The 15,910-nt window shown below is 41.6% G+C and overlaps 1 protein-coding gene across 1 annotated transcript in view; it reads right to left on the bottom strand.

The window, feature by feature from the left end:
* LOC137620688 (interferon alpha-inducible protein 27-like protein 2A) overlaps positions 1–15,910 on the bottom strand; it is a 96,530-nt gene that overhangs the window by 69,443 nt on the left and 11,177 nt on the right. Inside the window, exon 3 of the mRNA XM_068351034.1 lies at positions 14,699–14,802. Within this exon, the coding sequence (XP_068207135.1) occupies positions 14,699–14,802 (104 nt within the window). The remainder of the gene's footprint in view (positions 1–14,698; positions 14,803–15,910) is intronic.

Raw genomic sequence — 15,910 nt, 5'->3', positions numbered from 1 at the left:
CACCTCTCCTAAGGGAGCCGTCCCATTATTACCACTGCCAAAGACTTCCATAACTTCCTTCACATTAACAGAGGAACTGAACAGTTGGAAGACGAAGAGGGGTCAAGAGTAAGAAAAACGATCATTTCTTCCTCTTTTCAAAACTCGACTCAAAGAAACCAAAGGAGTTGCTCCAATAGGAGCTACAACACTGTGCATGGGGAAGGAAATCAAACTTAAAAGATCTAAGGAGGCTGAGCCTTAGGCCACACTAGTCAATGGCGGTAGATCAAACAGAGATGAGCCTCCAGCCCATATTGGGTTGTGCCAAACAGAAACCCTACCCCACCCAGAACCTGAAATCAGCCTATTATGGCAAACAGAGAAACCTTCACCCTACCAGAACCTGAAGTCAGCCAATGTAGATCAGAGGGCTTCTCGCTCATGAGTCAGAGGAGTAAGAGCAGCAGCAGCGATAGCAGATACACCCCCATGTGCAAAAGGAAGAATCACTGCTCTCTCCCTCCACGTTAAAGGTGACCAATAACTGCAAACAATCTTGATTTCTTGCTTGTGAGCCAGGGGAGTAAGAGTAGCAGCAACGATAACAGATACAACCCATGTGCAGAAGGAGGATACAATGCTCTCTTTCTCCACATCAATGGGGACCATTGATTGCAAAAAATCACATGGTATTCTTGCTCATGAGTCAGGGGCGTAAGAGTAGCATCAGCAATAGCAGAAACACTTAATGTGAGGAAGGAAGAAACAACGCTCACTTCTTCCACATCAAAGGAGGCCAATAATTTCAATCAATCACGAGGGCTTCTCGCTCACGAGTCAGGGGAGTAAGAGTAGCAGCAGGGATATAAACCACAGAGCACTCTCCCTCCACATTAGATGGGAACAATGATTGCAAACCATCCTGAGGGCTTCTTGCTTATGAGCCAGGGGTTGTAAGAGTAACAGCAGCGATAGCAGGTGCACTCCATGTGCGGGAGGAAGACTTAATCCTCTCTTCCTATATATCAAAGGGGACCATGATTGCAAACAATCCCGGGGCTTATTGCTCATGAGCAAGTGGAGTAAGAGTAGCAGCAGCGATGGCAGATGTAGACGCAATGCTCTCTTCTTCCACATCAAAGGGGGATCAATGATTGCAAACAATCAGAGGGCTACTTGCTCACGAGCCAGAGGAGTATGAGTAGCAGCAGCGATAGCAGATGCACTCCATGTGCGGAAGAAAGATGAAACATGTTCTTACTCCACATCAAAGGGGACCTAATCGTGGAAGGAAGACGCAACGCTCTCTTTTTCCACATCAAAGGGGGACCAATTATTGCAAACAATCCCAAGGGCTACTTGGTCACGAGCCAGAGGAGTATGAGCAGCAGAAGCGATAGCAGGTGCGCCCTATGTGCGGAAGGAAGATGAAACACTCTTCCTCCACATCAAAGGGGACCAATGCTTGCAAACAATCACTAGGGCTTCTTGGTCATGAGACGGGAGTAAGAGTAGCAACAGAAATAGCAGATGCACCCAATGTGTGCAAGGAAGTTGCCATGCTCTCTTCCCCCCCTTATCAGGGGATTCCAATGATTACAGACAATCACGAGGGCTTCTTGCTCACAATCCAGAGGAGGAGTAGGAGTAGCAGCAGCAATAGAAGATGCTCCCCATACGTGGAAGGAAAGCACAACACTTTTCCTCCACATCAAAGGGGACTAATGATTGCAAAAAAACACGAGGGCTTCTAGCTCATGAATCAGGGGAGTAAGAATAGCAGATGCACCCTTTGTGCGACAGGGAGACTCAATGCTCTCTTCCTCCACATGAAAGTGAAGCAATGATTGCAAACAATCACGAGGGATTCTTGCTCAGGAGCCAGAGGAGTAGGAGTAGAAGCAGCGATAGCATATGCACCCGATGTGTGGAAGGAAGACGCAACTCTCTCTCCCTTCACATCAAAGGTGACCAATGAGTGCAATCAATCTTCAGGGCCTCTTGCTTATGAGCCAGAGGAGTAGGAGTAGCAGCAGAGATCGCAGATGCACCCCATGGCCAGAAGGAAGACGCAACGCTCTTCCTCCACATCAAAAGGGACCAATGATTGCTAACAATCATGAGTGCTTCTTGCTCACGAGCCAGAGGAGCAAGAGTAGCAGCAGCGAAAGAGGATGCACCCCATAGGTGGAAGGAAGATGCAACGCTCTCTTTCTCCACATCAAAGGGGACCATTGATTGCAACCAATCACGATGGCTTCTTACTCATTAGCCAGAGGAAGTATAGCAGTAGTAGATGCACCCAATGAGCGGAAAGAAGATGCGACGCTCTCTTCCTCCACATCAAAGGGGATCATTGATTGCAAACAATCACAAGGGCTTCTTGCTCACCAGCCAGAGGAGCAAGGGTAGCAGCAGCAATAGCAGATGCACCTCATGTGCGGAAGGAAGACGCAACGCTCTCTACCTCTGCATAAAAAGGGACCAATGATTGCAAACAATCACGAGGGCTTCTTAGCAGCAGCAATAACATATGCACACCATGTGCGGAAGGAAGACGCAACGCTCTCTACCTCTGCATAAAAGAGGACCATTGATTGCAAACAGTCACAAGGGATTCTTGCTCACGAGCCAGATGAGCAAGAGTATCAGCAGCGGTAGCAGATTGACCCCATGTGCGGAAGAAATACGGCAACGCTCTCTTCCTCCACATTAATGGGAACCATTGAAATAATCAAGAGGGCTTCTTGCTCACCAGCCAAAGGAGCAAGAGTAGCAGCAGCATTAGCAGGTGTACACCATGTGGGGAAGGAAAATGCAATGCTCCCTTCTTCCACATCAAGGGGACTAATGATTGCTAACAGTCCTGCAGTCTTTTTTATCACAAGCCAGGGGAGTAAGAATAGCAGCAGTGATGGCAGATGCAACCCATGTGCGGAAGGAAGACTCGAACTCTCTTCCTCCACATCAAAGGGTACCAATGATTGCAAATAATCCCGACAGGTTGTGTAGCAGGAGTGATAGTAGATAGACCCCATGTGCAGAAGGAAGATGCAACGAACTCCTCCACAACATCTAAGGCGACCAATGATTGCAAACATCATGAAGCTTTATGCTCATGGTCCAGGGGAGTAAGAGTAAATGCAGCAATAGCAGATGCATTCCATGTATCAAAGGAAGACTCAATGCTCTCTTCCACCACATCAAAGTGGACCAATGATTGCAAACAATATCGAAGGCTTCTTATGAGACGGGTGTAAAAGTAGCAGCACCAAAAGCAGATGCACCCTATGTGCAATAGGAAGATGAAAGGCTCTCTTCCTTCATATCATAGATGACCAACGATTGCAAACAATCGCGAGGGCTGCTTGTTCATGATCCAGGGGATTAAGAGTAGCAGCAGTGATAGCAAATGCACCCATCATTTCGAAGGTAGACTCAATGGTCTCGTACTCCACATCAAAAGGACACCAAAGATTACAATCACGAGGGCTTCTTGGTCATGAGCCAGGTGAGTAAGAGTAGCAATAGAGATAGCAGATGCACCCAAAGATATAATGCTCTCTTCCTCTACATCAAAGGGTACTAATGATTGCAAACAATCAGGGGCTTTTTGCTCATGGGCCAGAGGAGGAGGAGTAGGAGTATCAGCAGCGATAGAAGATGCACCCCATGTGTGGAATGAGGGCTTCTTGAAGCCAGAGGAGCAATAGTAGCAGCAGCAACAACAGATGGCCCCCATGTGAGGAAGGAAGGTGCATCGCTCTCTTCCTTCCCGTCTAAAGAGGACCATTAATTGCAAACAATCATGAGGGCTCCATGCTCACCAGCCAGAGGAGCAAGAGTAGCTGCAGCTGTAGCAGATGCACCCCATGTGCGGAAGAAAGACGCAACGCTCCCTTCCTCCACATCAAAGGGGACCAATGATTGCAACCAGTCCTGCGGCCTTTTTTTTATCATGACCCTGAAGAGTAAGAATAGCAGCAGTGATAGCAGATGCAACCCATGTGCAGAAGAAAGATGAAATGTGCGGAAGGAAGACTCAAATTCTCTTCCTCCACTTCAAAGTTGACCAATGTTTGCAAACAATCTCGATGGCTTAAGAGTAGCAGCAGTGCCCCTTTCTTCACATCTAAGGGGACCAATGATTGCAAACATCATGAGGGCTTCTTGCTCATGAGCCAGAGGAGCAAGAGTAGCAGCAGCGAAAGTAGATGTACCCCAAAGACAGAAGGAAGACACAATGCTCTCATCCTCCACATCAAAGGGGACCATTGATTACAACAAATCACGGTGGCTTCTTACTCATTAGCCAGAGGTGCAAGTGTAGCAGCAGCGGTAACAGATGCAACCAAAGAGCGGAAAGAAGATGCAACACTCTTTCTCCACATCAAAGGGGACCATTGATTGCAGCCAATCACAAGAGCTTCTTGCTCACCAGCCAGAGGAGCAAGGGTAGCAGCAAATATAGCAGATGCACCCCATGTGCGGAAGGAAGACGCAACACTCTCTACCTCTGCATAAAAGGGGACCAATGATTTCAAACAATCACGAGGGCTTCTTAGCCAGATGAGCAAGAGTATCAGCAGCGGTAGCAGATGCACCCCATGGGCAGAAGGAAAATGGCAACGCTCTCTTCCTCCACATCAATGGGGACCATTGATTGCAAATAATCAAGAGGGCTTCTTGCTCACCAGTCAGAGGAGCAAGAGTAGCAGCAGCGTTAGCAGATGCACCCCATGTGTGGAAGGAAGATGCAATGCTCCCTTCCTTCACATCAAAGGGGATCAATGATTGCAGAGAGTCCTGCAGGCTTTTTATATCACAACCCAGAGGAGTAAGAATAGTAGCAATGATAGCAGATGCAACCCATGTGCAGAAGAAAGATGCAACATGTGCGGTAGGAATACAAACTCTCTTCCTCCACTTCAAAGGGGAACAATGATTGCAAACAATCTTGACGGCTTTAGAGTAGCAGCAGTGATAGTAGATACACCCCATGTGCAGAAGGAAGATGCAATGCTCCCTTTCTCCACATCTAAGGGGACCAATGATTGCAAACATCATGAAGGCTTCTTTCTCATGATCCAGGGGAGTAGGAGTAGAATATGCAGCAATAGGATGCACTTCATGTGTCATAGGATGACTCGGTGCTCTCCTCCACCACATCAAAGTGGACCAATGATTACAAACAATATCAAAGGCTTCTTATGAGACAGGGGAGTAAGAGTAGCAGCAGCAATAGCAGATGCACCCCATGTGCGAAAAGAAGATGTAATGCTCTCTTCCTCCATATCAACGGTGACCAACGATTGCAAGCAATTGTGAGGGCTGCTTGCGCATGATCCAGGGGATTAAGAGTAGCAGCAGTGATAGCAAATGCACCCCTTGTTTCGAAGGAAAACTCAATGCTCTCCTCCTCCACACCAAAAGGACACCAATGACTGCAAACAATCACAAAGGCTTCTTGGTCATGAGCCAGGTGAGTAAGAGTTGCAATAGAGATAGCAGATCACCCAATGTGTAGAAAGAAGACATAATGCTCTCTTCCTCCACATCAGAGGGTACTATTGATTCCAAACAATCACGAGGGCTTCTTGCTCACAGGCCAGAGGAGTAGGAGTAGCAGCAGCGATAGAAGATGCTGTGGAAAAATTCATAATATAGTTAAGAAAAGTACAACTTATTTTTTATTTTTTCATTACATATGTGTTATCTGTTATATTTTTGGTCCTCCAGCTTGTCTAACGATATTTCTTTTTGCAGCACGCCCTACTCCCTGTAGGGTTTGAAGAGGCAACTAGAATTTGGGAATTGAAAAAATAATTGGAAGGGTTCTGCATCATCCTGCACCTGTTTATGTTGCTAATCTGCCTGGTGAAGACTTACAAGCAGGTTTTCTTGGGGAATCTAGTTTTGCCGCAGAAATTGGGAGTAGTATCTTTGATGTGAAAGAAAACTTATACTGAATCTTTTTTTTTTTTTGTGGGTGTGTGGCTTTGCAATCAAGAGGGGCCTCAGAAGATTATTAGAATTGTTCTAGCCTCTTATCCATTTTCATGGGTGTAGAATAACCATGTCATACTGTGTATCACTGAGGATTGTAAAAAAAATTTTTTAGTCTTTCTGACATATAGGAAGAATATAAAGTCAGGTTCAATGTGCGTAAATAATGAGGAAGAATCTCGTTATATGAGATTGTTTCATAGACATTAATAGTTCACAGGAGCTATTGAAATGGCATATCTGGTCGTAGGGCCAGGAAGTGAATTCAGATGTTAGGAGGAGAGTGACTGAGTTTGAGTTTAGTCTGAATTGTTCCAGAATTATAAAAACCCTTTCCAAGAATGAGAGATGTAGACATGATTGTTGTTGGTCAGAAAAGTTTCGATGACAATGAAACCTTATCACAGTGCAGGTTTATAATTGGAGATTTTCTAGACATTGCTATTGTGGGCCCACAGAAGCCTACACAGCGTCATGTGCGGCCATAGTGTTCAAAGGCTGAGAATTTTTAAGTGACTTTACAGCTTAGTGGTAGACTGGATATTGATAAGGACAGTGTTGCTTTGGGGAAAATTATTGCAGTACGGTATTTTTCACAGTTATAAGTTCTTTATAGATGGTTCATTAGATATTAAGTGTTCAAGTTTATTACTGGTCATTACAGATATCATAAAACCATAGTGTTGCGGGGTTCTCCTTTAAGCTTAGTGTAGTAGTGTTTTTTTTTTTTTTGTTAAGATAATTGGACCACCCAGGCAATACACACGGGTGCATTTATCATGTACTAAAACATGTAGATGTTAGTTGTATAGCGTTAGGAAATTATCTGGAATGATTTAGATGTTTTTTGTTTCCTTGTTTTTATAAAGACAGAATTTCATTCCAGAACCTTTCCCCCATGGTGTCCCCTTCTCAGCCACTGTTTTTTTTCTGTTTTTAAATCTTTCTATTAAGTTATTTATCATAATTTTTCTCCCACACTGTATCCTGTTGTCAGATTTAAAAAAAAATTAATGTTTTTCTTTCACCTAATGTTCTGTTATTTTACTTATAATCAGCAAGCTAAAGGCAAGAGAAGCGAAGGGGGAATTAAGGTTCTAGCTGGGTCCCCTTGCCCAGTATAAATCAAGGGGTGGTACCCAGTACTCCGTTCTCTTGACCTATTACCTAGATTTTTGGGTATTCCACCGTTGTATATTTTTTTTATTGTGTAGTGAACGTTGGGTTGTGGTCGGCATTCGGACACTAGGCAGTTTGGGTGCTACCTCTGGCCACAGTCCGCAAACCACTACGATGCTCCCCAAATGTGGAAGGAAGGCGCAACACTTTTCCTACACATCAAAGAGGATCAATGATTGCGAACAATCGCAAGGGCTTCTTGCTCATGAGTCAGGGGAGTAATAGTAGCAGCAACAATAGCCGCTGCAGATGCGCCCCATGTGCGATAGGACTTGATGCTCTCCTCCTCCAAATGAAAGTGGACCAATGATTGCAAACAATCACGAGGTATTCTGCTCAAGAGCTAGAAGCGTTTCAGCTTGGATAGCGGGTGCACCCCATGTGCGGAAGGAAGATGCAACGCTCTCTTCCTCCACATCAAAGGAGACCAATGATTGCAAACGATCATGAGGGCTTGTTGCTCACTAACCAGAGGAGTAAGAATAGCAGAAGAAATGGCAGATGCAGCCCATGTGCGGAAGGAAGACTCGACCCTCTCTTCCTCCATATCAATGGGGACCATTGATTGCAAACAATCACTTGGGATTCTTGCTCATGAGACAGGAAGTAGGAGTAGCAGCAGATAGAAGCACCCCGTGTGCAGAAGGAATACGCAATGCTCCCTTCTTCCACATCAAAGGGGGCCAATGATTTGCAAACAATTACGAGAGCTTCTTGCTTACGAGCCAGAGGAGCAAGAGTAGCAGCAGTGACAGCAGATGCACACCATGAGCAGAATGAACATGAAACGCTCTCTTCCTCCACCTCAAAAGGGGACCATTGATTGCAAACCATCTCGAGAGCTTCTTGCTCACCAGCCAGAGGAGCAAGAGTAGCAGCTGCATTAGCAGATGCACCCCTTGCGCGGAAGGAAGACGCAATGCTCCCTTCCTACGCATCAAAGGGGACAAATGATTGCAAACAGTCCTGCAGGCTTTTTTATCATGATCCAGGGAGTAAGAATAGCAGCAGTGATAGCAGATGCAATCCATGTGCAGAAAAAGAGGACTAATGATTACAAACGATCCCAATGGCTTCTTGCACCCCATGTGCAGAAGGAAGATGCAACACTCTCTTCCATCATATCTAAGGGGACCAATGATTGCAAAAAATTATGAAGGTTTCATGCTCACGATCCAGAAGAGTAAGAGTAGCAGCAGCAATAGCAGATGCACCCCATGTGCGGAAGGAAGACGCAACGCTCTCTTCCTCCACATCAAAGGTGACCAACTATTGCAAACAACTGGAGAGCTTATTGCTCATGATCTAGGGGAGTGAGAGAGAGCAGTGATAGCAGATGCACACCATGTGTCGAAGGAAGACTCAATGCTCTCATTTACCACATCAAAGTGGACCAATGACTGCAAACAATATCCAGGTATCCTGCTTATGAGACAGGGGAGTAAGAGTAGCAGCAGCACTAGCAGATGCACCCCATGTTCTGAATGGAGACGCACTGCTCTCTTCCTCCGTACCAAGGGTGACCAACGACTGCAATCGCGAGGGCTTCTTGCTCGTGAATCAGGAAATTAACACTAGCAGCAGTGATAGCAGATGCTCCCCATGTGTCGAAGGAAGACTAGGAGAGCAATGACTACAAACAATCACGCCCATAGCAGAAGCATTATTCATCCCATCATGAACAAGTGTCTTGCTTAACAATCACAATCAACACCTACTATCCACTTAATGTGCCAAAGGGAAAAGAAATTGAAGCCCAAAAGTACATCAGTATTCAATTCTGACGGTAACAGGAAAACAGAAGTGAAAAGACTGACGGGCTGAAACTACTCGCCTTCACTCCCACCGTTCGCTTGACAGGTAATTTAACGAATCCAAGGCCACCTATCTTTATTCTGAAAATATACTTCCTGTCTGAGGGGAATAGGCACAATGATTTGTATTCGCTTAGGACCAATTGGTTTTAACTGTTACCTACATTAATCAACTTTCTATCATATAATTTTACAATTCATAAAATAGTATATGCTAATAAATTTCAGCAATCCAACCTCTTTCTATATCCAAATTGCCTTAGCGTTGGGACTAATTTGGTGGCCCTAGCTTGTACTGCTTCCTGTCTATCCATATCCTTTTGAATACTCCAAGTCCAGATTTGGACTCTGTATTCTTGATGGGGTCTTAATAATGATGTTTACAGCTGTAATACAGTCTTTCCGTATATGAATTGTCTCTTTATGTAACCTATTAGTTTTTGTGCTTTCTTTTCAGCTTTTATTCTGTTTGGTGAATTTTAAATATTTGCCGATGAAATACCGTGATCTTCCTCCTGGTCCACACCTATTTCATTACCCAGCAGTGAGTAATCTGATTGTGTGTTACTATAACCCTTGTGCATGACTACATATATCAGAGTTGAAAGGCCTTTGCCATTCTCTGGACGACTCTCCTTGGTTCATTAGATCCTCTCCTAAGGTTTCTGTCTTCTGAATTCGCAGCATTTACCGTATTTGACGGTCTATAAGACGCACCCTCATTTCAGCAAGTCAGATTCAGGAAATTAGTTTTTAATGTATTTAATTGTATATTGTTGAAAATAGTCTAGCTGTAGCTTGCACAAGCAGAAACATATGGTATATTTCGGCGCTTAAGACAACTATTAGTGCATAGACTAGCTTTCGTTGTACACTTAAACATCCAAAATGAATTAAATAGAATATAATTTTATATCATGCTTTTGCTAACCACTCTACATTAAACCGAAACCATTGCTTTGTTTATGTTTCATCACCGATCATAACCAACAAACTAATGCATTTACACAAGTTAGCTTTTGCAGCAACAGATATCTTACCAAGTATTGGTTTTGAAATAATAAAGTTATTAATTTTGTTTTACTTACTTTATCCTTAGTAACTCATAATAATTGAAATAAGTTATCAAATTTTTCCCAATAAATGCTGCCTAGAAACAAAAAGGTTGTTTTCTTACATTTCATCGCCGATCAGAAAGAACAAACAAGTGTATTTACACATGTAAGTGATAGGTAACAATACTAAGAGCTTTTAGTAAAGATGTCATTACAAATATTTTACTTGCCATATCCCTAAAAATTTCTTCAGAAAAGAGATTTTGTGTGTTTTTAGTCAACAGTAATAAAGTACTGCTAATTATAGTATGATGGGACAGAGAAGATGGTGTTTGATTGGAGAAAGTGTGAGGATAATTCGAAATAAATATTCTATTCTAAATTTGATTACTACTGTTATTAACGATACCATTACAATGATCGAAGGCTAATGATGAAAGAGAAAGTTGAAAGTTTGCTAAGAATACAACCATAAATCGATGTTTAGATTTGGTCAGCTGATGTTTATAAAAGAAAGTCACAGCATTTCAATTTAAATTGCTTCCATTTTATCGAATTCATTTTTAAAGCACCGGTAATAATACAGTAATACCAGCACATAAACTTATCTAGCATAAGCTGTGATGTATAAGCCTAAGCCAGGTCTCAAACTTTACCTACGATGTATGAGACAGGGCAATTTTTTTTGCCAAAATTTTGGGAAAAAAGTGCGTCCTATGGGCCGTCAATTACGGTACGCCTATTTTAGTATCGTCAGCAAATTTGGACTTTCCACTAGTTAAATCTTAAATAGATTTCGTTAATGTAGATCAGAAATAGCAATGGGCCAAGGACGGATCCTTGCGGTACTCCGCTTGTAACAGCTTCCGTCTGAAGCTTCTCCATTGATCAAAACTCTCTGTTTTCTGTTTGTTATCCAATCTCCGATCTATTCAGCTGGCTCGTCAACCATGCCTAGTGGTCTAATTTTGACCATTAATTTTCTATAAGGAACTTTGTCAAAACCCTTTTTAAAGTCTAGGTATACAATGTTTATTGCCTGCTTTTGATAAATGCTAACCATGTGAAACAATTGCAACAGATTTATCACACATGATCTCATCCCGTGTCTAAAACCATGTTGGCTGTTTATCAGAAGTTTGTTTTTCTCTATATGTTCTACAATTGAATCAACTATAATCGATTCAAAATCTTTGCAATACACTCAAGTTAGACACACAGATCTGTAGTTAGCAGGTTCCTTTGGTCTCTTCAAGTAGAATGGAGGAACATTGCCTAGTTTCCATCCTTTTGATACCTTTTCTTTTGTTGACAGTCCTTTGGAACATTTTCTAAGTGTGGGGTTATCTCTTCTTTTAGTTTTATAATCTCTCTCGGATGATTATCCTCCACACCTGATGCCTAAGACTTATTCTTTTTTTTTTTTTTGACATACTTAATGGTTCGTGGAGGGTTATAATTCTTCCCTAATGAATATGGTTGTGAAATATGCATTCATCAGTTCGGATTTTTCCCAAATAATGTAATGTTGTTTTGGATAGGTTTTCTACTGGTTACATATGCAAGAAAATTCTTTTGGATTTTCTTCACTATCTGAAGCCATTTTTCTCTTCTTTGATCTTGGCCTTTCTAACTAGTTGATCTACTTTTCGGCTTAATTTCTTGTGCTCAGAAATTTCATGAATCGAAGGCTGTAAACCCATTGATTTATGTTACCTGTCTCTACCTCTTATTGCATTGGCTATTTCTCTGTTGAACCACTTAGGTTGTGGAGTTCCAATTGGTAAATTTTTCAATGCAGTACATATTTAGCCCTTTTTCTTTATAAATTTCTACAAAGGAGTACCATTGTTTATGTGATCCCTGTTTTGTCTTATTTTAAATTCTAGGTATGTTCCTTCAGATTTATCCAGATTTATGCATCGTCAATAATTTTTAAGCAATGTATGATATTGAAATGTTCCTTCCAAATTCATGAAGGGTGAGATTGGTGTTGTTTGTGACATCGAAGCATTTCATGAACAAATGCTTCGTGTACAGTTTTTTAAAGTTGGAAATTACTTGTTGGTCCATGGGCTGGAGGAGTGGCGTGGTGTTGGGCGGGAGGTAAAGGACCTTGATGAACCTGTACTCATCAAGAATGTCCTCTTCGCGACCAAGGGCATTGTCGAGGATCAGGAGACATTTCATTGGCAGGCTTTTCTCGGCCAAATATTTTTTGACCGCTGGACCAAAGCACAGATTAACCCATTCTGTGAAGAAATGTTGCGTAACCCAAGCTCTAGCATTAGCGCGCCATATCACTTGCAGTTCTTCTTTCAAGATCCTTTGGCTCTTGAAAGCACGTCGCTTTTTTGAGTGGTACACCAGCAGTGGCTTGACCTTACAGTCATTGCTGGCATTGGCACACAAGGCTAGAGTTAACCGGTCCTTCATGGGTTTATGGCCTGGTAGTCTCTTCTCTGCCATGATGAATGTCCCCTGGGCATCATCTTTCAGAAAAGGCCAGTTTCATCGCAGTTCAACACTTGTTGGGTGATGTATCCTTGTTCTGCGATAACCGAGGCAAAGGTTTTGACGTAATTCGCCGCGGCTTTTGAGTTGAAACTTGCTGCTTCCCCATGCCTAACAACCGACTGTATCCCAGTCCGTTTTTTAAAATTATCCAACCAGCCACAACTGGCTTTGAAAGTTTCCGCTGGCGTCAAAGTTTCCCCTCTCTCAGCTGCTTGCTTTCCTTTCAAGTCATCGTAGATTTCACTGGCCTTTTCACAGATGATCGTTTCAGTTGGCGTGAGGTACCGTGACTGAAACGATCATCTGTGAAAAGGCCAGTGAAATCTGCGATAACCGAGGCAAAGGTTTTGACGTAATTCGCCGCGGCTTTTGAGTTGGAACTTGCTGCTTCCCCATGCCTAACAACCGACTGTATCCCAGTCCGTTTTTTAAAATTATCCAACCAGCCACAACTGGCTTTGAAAGTTTCCGCTGGCGTCAAAGTTTCCCCTCTCTCAGCTGCTTGCTTTCCTTTCAAGTCATCGTAGATTTCACTGGCCTTTTCACAGATGATCGTTTCAGTCACGGTACCTCACGCCAACTGTTTCTCCTTTATCCATATTAAAAGAAGCCTCTCCATCTCGTCATGAATATCACTGCGCAGCTTGGAAAGGATGGTTAGTCCTTTGGAAGGCTTGGTGCTCTTTATAGCATCCTTCTGCTTGAAGATGGTACATATTGTTGATGTACTCCTCTCATATTGGCGAGCCAGCTCAGTCACTCGTACACCACTCTCATGTTTTTTTTATTATTTCATGCTTCATCTCGATTGTCATCATACACTTTTTCTTTTCACTACCCTTGTTTGCATTCGCTTGCTTTGGATCCATTGCTTATTCACTTAATTCTGTACTGATTAGAGCAAAAAAAAAACCATAAAAAATGCAAACACTACGGCCGATGCTCGGAGATAATTTTACGAGATGGAGATCCAATGGGAAAGAGCGAGCGATGCTGTCCACGTGAGCAGCCTCTCGCAGCTCGGCCACCTAGTGGCTGCATAGGGAACCCTCTCGTTTCCTCATATCTCAAATTTGTCTCGTATCTCGGGGCAAAAATTTTCTCGAAACTTTCCTTGTATCTCAAATTTCTCGTATGTTAGGACACTCGTATATCGAGGTATTACTGTACTGTATGTTGTTTCCTTATTTGGTTTATCGACCCAGTGATACAGGAATTCATTGTTAACCAATTCTAATATTCTATGTGCCTCTGTGTTTGATGTAGAATTTAGAGTGTGCCACTTTATTGCTGCATTGAAGTCTCTCGTTAGGACAGCTAGCTTATTGTTACCTTCATGTCCAAGTTGTCTATATAGCTCTTCGTCCTGTTCTTCTGTTTGAAGTGGTGGTCTGTATATTACTCGTAAGGACATATTTTTTCCTATGGTGTTCATATATGCACCTGTCACTTCACATTTGGTTTACTAATTTTAATTTCTATGGGATTAAATTTATTTTTAACATTTTCAGCATTACCCCATCACCTTTTCTAAGGGGATCCCCCTTGACAAGGTTGAAACCTGGGATTTCGTATTCTATAAAAATATTTTTTTCTTTCTTCAATCATCAGGGTCTTGGTAATGACTATGACATCTAGTTCCTCACTAGTTATCATTACCACAAAGTTTTCCATTTTGTTTCAAACTGACCGAGCATTGAATTGTGCACTGACCGAGCATTGAACTGTGCCATTCTGAGGAATTTTTTTTATCATTTTTCTCTTCCTCTGTGGCTTTGGCCAGCAGTATCTTTTCTTGCAAATAGGTCATTTCCAGTTGCCTGAACAATAATAGTGGTCTTCTTGCTTTCTGTCCCCTTGGTTTTTTTTATCACAGTCGCCAATTAGAAAAGAAGAGGAAAAGAAGAAAAAAGGTGAAAAAAATAATAAAGAAAAGAAAAAAGGAAAAAAGAAAAAAAAAGGAAAAAAGAAAAAAAGGAAAAAAGAACAAAAAGGACAAAAAGGAAAAATTTCCAGTGGAATTATTCTTTTCTTGGTGGCCTCCGTTACCTTTCATGCTGAGGCATGCCATACATGAACCTAATGTCTTTCTGCAGGTGCATTACATAAAAGACAGGGCCCTTACAAACAGGCAGTGTTACTCACCAAACCCCCAGCAGGTACTCCTCCACCACCAGCAGCAGCACACATGGCCATCAATTTGGCACCAATAGAACCTGCAGCAATACCACCTGCTGTAAATCCTGCAGCTGGAAGATATATGAATTATTGTTAATGAAAATTAGATTTTGACCATTCCAATTGTAATAGAGTTTCACAGTGGAGAATGTTGTCGGATTCAGTCTTTCGCACACCAAGTTATGTCATTACTCAATTGATATACTTCAACCATTATAACAACTGGAAGAACACATTAGTGTAAAGGGGCTTCAGGCAGGATTATTTATAAAGCAATTAAAGATTAAAAAAGATATACTTGTGGCTACAGCTGTGAGGGATTATCTTGTAGACTCCTTAGTCTACTGTGTATTTTCATTTCATTAACCAATAAGCTCCATCATTACACAGACTTTTTCTTGATTAAAAATTTTACAATATAAATCGAATACAATACTTATAAAATTGTATTATAGCTTTTTGCATTAATAAGGCAACTGATGAGAATTATTTCTCTTCCATTAGAATTCATCCTATGATTAGTTAGCAGTGCATGGTAGGATTTACAGCGCATCATACTTCACCCGTCCGTGGCTTCCCATTCCGCAATTAAGTATATTTTTAATAAGCATTTTTTAACCGTTGTCAAATTATTGAATATTGACATCTATAGAAATATTAGTAATGTAAGAATAGCTAGTAATACATGTATACTCTATATATATATATATATATATATTATATATATATAATGTATATATATATATATATATAATGTATATATATATATATATATATGTAATGTATGTATGTATACTGTACTCTATATATATATATGTATGTGTATATATATATATATATATATACAGTATATATATACAGTATGTATACTGTACTCTATATATATATTTTATATATATAATATATATAATATATATATCTTGACGAATAATATGACAAACTTCAAAATAATTTGTACCTTTCCCAACTTCACAGCCAGAGTTCTTTACTATAGGAGGAGAAATATAGCAAAAGCTGGATGACAATTAAAATTTTATTGAGTAGTTCACTGGCCGGCCACTAGGGGGCCCCAACAAATATACATTGATTAGCCAGTGATCTTGAGGATTTTTGACTGCGGTCTGGACTTCATTAGGGGGTGTGATTATGGCAGCCAAGTTTAAGTAAGGAACTTAGGGT

This window comes from Palaemon carinicauda, chromosome 27 (genome assembly GCF_036898095.1).
Source record: "Palaemon carinicauda isolate YSFRI2023 chromosome 27, ASM3689809v2, whole genome shotgun sequence".
Lineage (NCBI taxonomy): Eukaryota > Metazoa > Arthropoda > Malacostraca > Decapoda > Palaemonidae > Palaemon > Palaemon carinicauda.
Note: the sequence above shows the minus strand (reverse complement) of the source record. Positions and strands in the feature narration are given on the sequence as shown.